Source organism: Helianthus annuus, chromosome 14 (genome assembly GCF_002127325.2).
Source record: "Helianthus annuus cultivar XRQ/B chromosome 14, HanXRQr2.0-SUNRISE, whole genome shotgun sequence".
Lineage (NCBI taxonomy): Eukaryota > Viridiplantae > Streptophyta > Magnoliopsida > Asterales > Asteraceae > Helianthus > Helianthus annuus.
This window is the reverse complement of record NC_035446.2, coordinates 172,948,448-172,953,967: the sequence shown is the minus strand read 5'-3', so window position 1 is coordinate 172,953,967 and position 5,520 is coordinate 172,948,448. Positions and strand designations below refer to the sequence as shown.

The following is a 5,520-nucleotide window of genomic DNA, read 5'->3' as shown; positions in this document are numbered from 1 at the left end:
TCTCCAGCTCCTTGTTACTTCCATCCTTCTGTTCAAATCTGTATTCAAATCTGCCTCCATAACAGAGTGGTGGTGTTTTAAGGGGGGGGGGGGGGGGGGTTTGTGTGTTTGAGTGTGGGGTGGGGCCCACTTGAGTTAACTTTATCTTTTAATATTTTTTAATACAACAAGGGCATTAAGGTCATTTGACACCCACTTAACTGAGAAAACTAACCCCCATCCACTTCAGGGACTATTCGAGTAACAAACTGTCAAACCACAGGGAGCACCAGTGTAATTTTCAAAAGTTGGAGACTATAAGTGTTATTTTACAAAATCACAGGGACTATCCGTGCATTTTACTCAAAAGAAAATAATAAATCCATATAAATTAGTGTAAGGGCCATTAATGCAATTAATTAATTAATTAAGTGTATAAAAAAGTAAATGGGAGAGAAGCGATTAATAATTTTGGTATGAATATGAATATGATCCCCAAATCCAATTGAAGCAGTTGGCTGGCGTTGGGAGAAGAGGAGGAGGAGATATGTTTTCACCTAACCAACAGCAACAACAGGTACAGATAAATCTTCACTTCACTTGTTGTTACTTTATTATATCTCGTTGAATAAATTCAGACCACTCAATTACTCTGTCTGTCTGTCTCTAAGATAGATAGATAGATAGATAGATAGATAGATAGATAGATAGATGGGATTGTTGTTTCCTGTTTTTATTGGCAATGCTCGCTGCTGATTATACTAGCAGCATGCATTTGTAAGGGGTGTTTGGATGTGCCTCTCAATAACTCAGCCTTAATTTGTCTTCTCTTCACATTCACATGCCCGAACCATCTCTATCTCTTATCCAAACAAAACCTCATGTCTTAGGGCTCAGATTTTATTTGAATTAATAGTTGTTCAATTACTTTAAATAAGGGTTTTCTGTAATATCTCCATAATTATTATTATTAATTCGTTTTATTTAAAAAGCTTGTTTCTCTGGTGTGAATGTTTTGTTTTGACCCTAATAATTAGATATAACAAACTGCTTCTCCAAGTCACAGTAATAGTTTAAATGAATCACTGACTGTTGAGCCTACATATCTTTACAAAGATGATATTTTGCTTGCTTTCAGATGGCGGCAGTACATGCTGCTGCTAATCTGTTAAATGTACAAGTTCCGCCACCGTCACCAATGAACTATGTTGCTCAGAATAGGGATGGATTCGCATTGTCTCAGGCAGAATCACTAGTCCATTCTTCTAAGGTTTTTCAAAGGCATCTGGCTATTTGTCTCTCTGTCTCTCTGTAATAGTAACTAAGATCATGTTTTTCAAATGTTTGTTTGTGTATCTTTGCAGAAACTTGAGGACGAATTGCTCTCGTTAGGAAACAACATAAAACACCATGAAGAAAATATCAGACAATTGAAGACTTGTATAAGCAGTTTAGATGACCAAATTGCAGATATGCAAGGTAGGTGGTATATTCACTTTGTTGATACCATGCAGCTACAATAGTTTCTCAACTTTGATCATGTGATGATGATATCCCTTAGTTACTCTTGCAAAGAAGAATCATTCACCAGACGCACCCCAGGCAACATTAGAACAGATAATGCAGCATCAGAAATCAGCTGCTTCCATTGTATGCCAACTGAAGTATAATGCCGATCCAAATTCTTCTATTAATGATCTCCTAGGTGTTGTTGCTACTCTAGGAAAACTCAATGATGACAACCTTAGCAGGTTATTTACATTCATGTCGATAATAATCTTTATATGCATTTTCTTGCCACTCGTTATCAGTTATTTTCTGTGCCATCTTGAATGTATGTGTAAAGTGGTTGCACATGGCTGTTAAGGTCAGCCTTTACTAAATTATGAGCGTCAAAGTCAATTTACTGAAATAAAAGTAACATATATATACTTGTGTTTACCTTATTTTTGGGGGCTCCAGCAAGGGTAGTATTATAAGATAGCTAGATGAAATACGCTATAAACCGTGTATGTATTTTACATCTTGGTCCATTAGATTCTTGATTGATTATGTGATATTGAATAATCATAATAGATTAACAAATCAGCTACAGGAAATAGTGCAAGTGTTTATGCTGCTTGAGGTTGTAAGTCATTTTCATATGGTGTAGACTGTAGTGTTCTGGGAGTTCCCCTAATACAAACAAATGATCACAGGTTGAAGTAGGTTAATCAATTTTCATTCTTAATCATCTAAATGCTCGTTAATATAATGTTTTTTATGGAGAATAGGATTCTATCAGAGTACCTTGGGCTAGATACTATGTTAGCATTAGTTTGCGTGACATATAATGATGTTGAAGCTCTGGAAACTTATGACAAAGAAGGCTTTGTAAGTAAAAGCTCTGGGCTTCATGGGCTCTCAGCTTCAATCGGTAGGCCCATAGATGGACGGTTTAATGTAATCTGTCTAGAGAATTTAAGGTTTGTGTTTCCTATCATCCAATCTACCTTTCACAGATAAAATCAGTGCTGATTTGGTTGCCTTTTTTTGAATATGGCATAAGAAGACCATATGTTGGTGAGTTTATACCGGATGACCCGCAAAAGCGGCTTGCTCTTTTGAAACCGAAGTTACCAAATGGTGAATCTCCACAAGGTTTTCTAGGGTTTGCTGTAAATATGATCCAGCTTGATAGCGCACATTTGATATCTCTCACAAGTGATGGACATGGGCTTAGAGAGACTCTTTTCTATAATCTATTCTCGGGGCTGCAAGTTTACAGCACAAGGGCCCACATGCTTCAGGCTCTCCCTTTTTTATCCCACGGAGCCATATCACTGGATGGCGGGTTAGTAAGGAGCAATGGTGTTATTGTTTTTGGCACTCGGTAAGAGATTAGATGATGATTGTTTGTATTCCAAAGTCGAATGCTGATATATTGGTTTTATGTGATTTAGGGATGAGATGAAAGTTAGATTTGCAAGAAGCTCTTTTGCAGGTGACGATATTGAAAATAAAATGAAGGAACTGAAATGGAGAAAGGAAACATCGGTGGAAGAAGTGCAGAGAGAAGAAGCAATTGTACAACATGTCAAGTACATATTTGAAGTCAAGAAGCAAGAATTTGTTAGGCTCATGGCACAAAGCTCACCATATGTCGTCATGCAGGTCTGGCTCTGTAGCTAATCAGTTAGTTTCCTTAAGCATATGATGGATGAAATTTTGTTTTGAATTTATTGTGCATGCAGTATCCAGTTCAAGCAGCTCCAAGGAGATCGACTCCTAGATGATACATGTTATTGGCTCAGGATTTGATTTGAGTTCAAGAAAAAAAGCCCCAACATGCATACAACTGTTTTGTTTTGTTTTGTTGTGTTTGTATTTGTGGATGATCTTCATGTTAATGTTTAATAAAATGCTCATGTGTATCTTGGTTGGATTCATATGATACCAAGGAATTTTGTTACAATCGCTTGAAATTGGAAGGCTGTTTGGATGTGCAACTGATTATTGAAATCAGAATATTTTCGCAATGATTATTGTAACCTAATATCGCAAAATACAACACTTATATTATTTTACAAGTATGTAACTGTGAGTACCTTATGTGGATGCCTAATAATATAAAAAAGGTAAAATATTAATTTTGATATGAACAAATGGTTATAACAAAAAACTTCAACAAAGGTTCCACCGAGACTTGAACTCGGGTTACTGGATTCAGAGTCCAATGTCCTAACCGCTAGACCATGGAACCATGTTTGAATGCTAAAATAAGAGGAATTACTTAAATATAAGTTTTGCAATAGCTTAATTACCAAACACCTATGGCCACTTTCATGAAATTTTGTTTTCAATCGTACCATAAGATCATGATTCTGTATCTCTACTCCTTAGTTTCAAACACATTGTATTCTCTCAGGCCAATAAACTAGAGTTGGATTTGTAAGATTAAATATATTTATTTTATATTTAATCTAGTAGCCATTATAATCATTTACATTATATGGATCAAAATATATAACAATCCTATTAAATAATTAGTTGGTAATTGTTGATGGGCCTAATTACCCTTATTAACTAATTAGGGTTTCCTCCTGGGTGCTTATATAAGGAGACTTATGTGGAGGTTAAGGGGTTACTCAGTTACACAATCAGACACCCTATTAGCCATAACATCATAATGTTCGACCTCCCTCTCCTACAGCCGATACCCTTTTCGGTTTTCTTAACCACCATCATTAGATTGCACCCTAAGGAGGAACCAGACCAAAACTGACAACTATGTCAAACACTATTGCTGCATCTACATCTAGATTCTCTGCTGGCCTGTACTGATGCAATCAAAGGTATGTTTTCATGTTTTCCTTCATGTATAAACAGAACTGAACCAACATGTGGTATCAGAGCATATGTTGATTAGTCAGTTTTGTTTTCGTATCCATAATTCTGGGATTGAAACTTGGAAAACGGATTTTTTGTAACTTAAAACGGTGACAGCCGGTTTCGAGTCATGAAGATCGACTCGAGATCTCTGTTTTCGGGAAAAAAAGATTAATTATATGTTCACTCGATTTCAACTGGGTTATGTTTTGACCGAAATCTGTTTAGAAAAACTATTAAAATTCAGGTTTCGGGTTCCAGAATTTATGTTTTATGTTTTTTTAGGGTTCATCATGTTCTTAGGAAAATTCGAAAATTCTATTATGTTTTGGAATGTTTTAGGATTAATGAGTGTTTTTTCCATGTTTGATCCAATTTTATTTTTTAAGTTTATTCGAAAACTGTTATTAGATAAACAGTTATAATTTTCGAAATATGCTGATAAAATTAGATCATCTTAAAACAGGAAATAATATCTCATAATCCCTTAGAATTCGAATTTTCAGTTATGCTTTCACATTCACAGCTGTTAACAGGAAGCTTCGAGTTCATCAGATTACGACTCGAGACCATCAGTCTCGACTCGAGACCATAAGGTCTCGACTCGAAATCATCAGGTCCTTAAACCTTCACAACTCGAGACCAACAGATCTCGACTCGAGACCATAAGGTCTCGACTCGAAATCATAAGGGCTCAAAGGTCTACAACTCGAGACAAAGGTCTCGTCATAACTCGAGACCATAAGGTTGCGACTCGAGACCATAACGTCATAACTCGAGACCATAAGGTTGCGACTCGAGACCGTGGTTGCGACTCAAGACCTCATCATGACTCGAGATCTCATAAGATATAGTAGTCGAGACCATGGTTCCGACTCGTGACAACAAGGTTGCGACTCGAGACCTCATAACTGACTCGAGATCTCATAACTCAGTCGAAACCTGACTCGAAACCTCATTATTTTAGGTTGTTTAATGTGAACTAAGATTTAGCTCGGGGCTCCGCCCCGAGCCCCGTGCGGGGGCACGCTGTCAAACAATGTTTTACAAAACCAAAATGATTGGTTTTTTGTAATTAATTAGTTAATTAATGAGGATCAAACAATGTTTTACAAAACCAAAATGGCTTAACTTGAATGAGCTTCTGATGTATCACTTCTGGCCAAAGCTGAC

At 36.6% G+C, this 5,520-nt stretch overlaps 1 protein-coding gene and 1 non-coding gene across 5 annotated transcripts; one reads left to right on the top strand and one right to left on the bottom strand.

The window, feature by feature from the left end:
- Positions 1-387: 387 nt before the first annotated feature.
- LOC110935909 (protein DEFECTIVE IN MERISTEM SILENCING 3) lies at positions 388-3,483 on the top strand. 4 transcript variants are annotated; one of them, XM_022178257.2, is made up of 8 exons: positions 388-556; positions 1,118-1,249; positions 1,344-1,458; positions 1,541-1,730; positions 2,253-2,444; positions 2,531-2,851; positions 2,922-3,132; positions 3,213-3,483. In XM_022178257.2, exons 1-8 carry the CDS (start codon positions 527-529, stop codon positions 3,252-3,254), a joined length of 1,233 nt encoding a protein of 410 aa, XP_022033949.1. In that variant the 5' UTR covers positions 388-526; the 3' UTR covers positions 3,255-3,483. The 4 variants fall into 4 exon arrangements, with proteins under 4 accessions (XP_022033949.1, XP_022033948.1, XP_035839501.1 ...); XM_022178256.2 differs by having other exon boundaries at positions 397-556; positions 2,528-2,851; XM_035983608.1 differs by lacking the exon at positions 1,118-1,249 and having other exon boundaries at positions 418-556.
- A 166-nt stretch (positions 3,484-3,649) lies between these two features.
- On the bottom strand, positions 3,650-3,721 carry TRNAQ-CUG. The gene has a single exon. It is a non-coding gene; the product is annotated as a tRNA-Gln (tRNA).
- Between the last annotated feature and the right edge of the window lie 1,799 nt (positions 3,722-5,520).

Bases quoted from the DNA above. Each gene is read 5' to 3' on its own strand.
- LOC110935909 (XM_022178256.2), top strand. From the start codon at position 527: ATGTTTTCACCTAACCAACAGCAACAACAG. The intron at 1,459-1,540 runs GTAGGTGGTATA...GATATCCCTTAG, and splicing joins CCAAATTGCAGATATGCAAG to TTACTCTTGCAAAGAAGAAT. The intron at 1,731-2,252 runs GTTATTTACATT...TATGGAGAATAG, and splicing joins AATGATGACAACCTTAGCAG to GATTCTATCAGAGTACCTTG.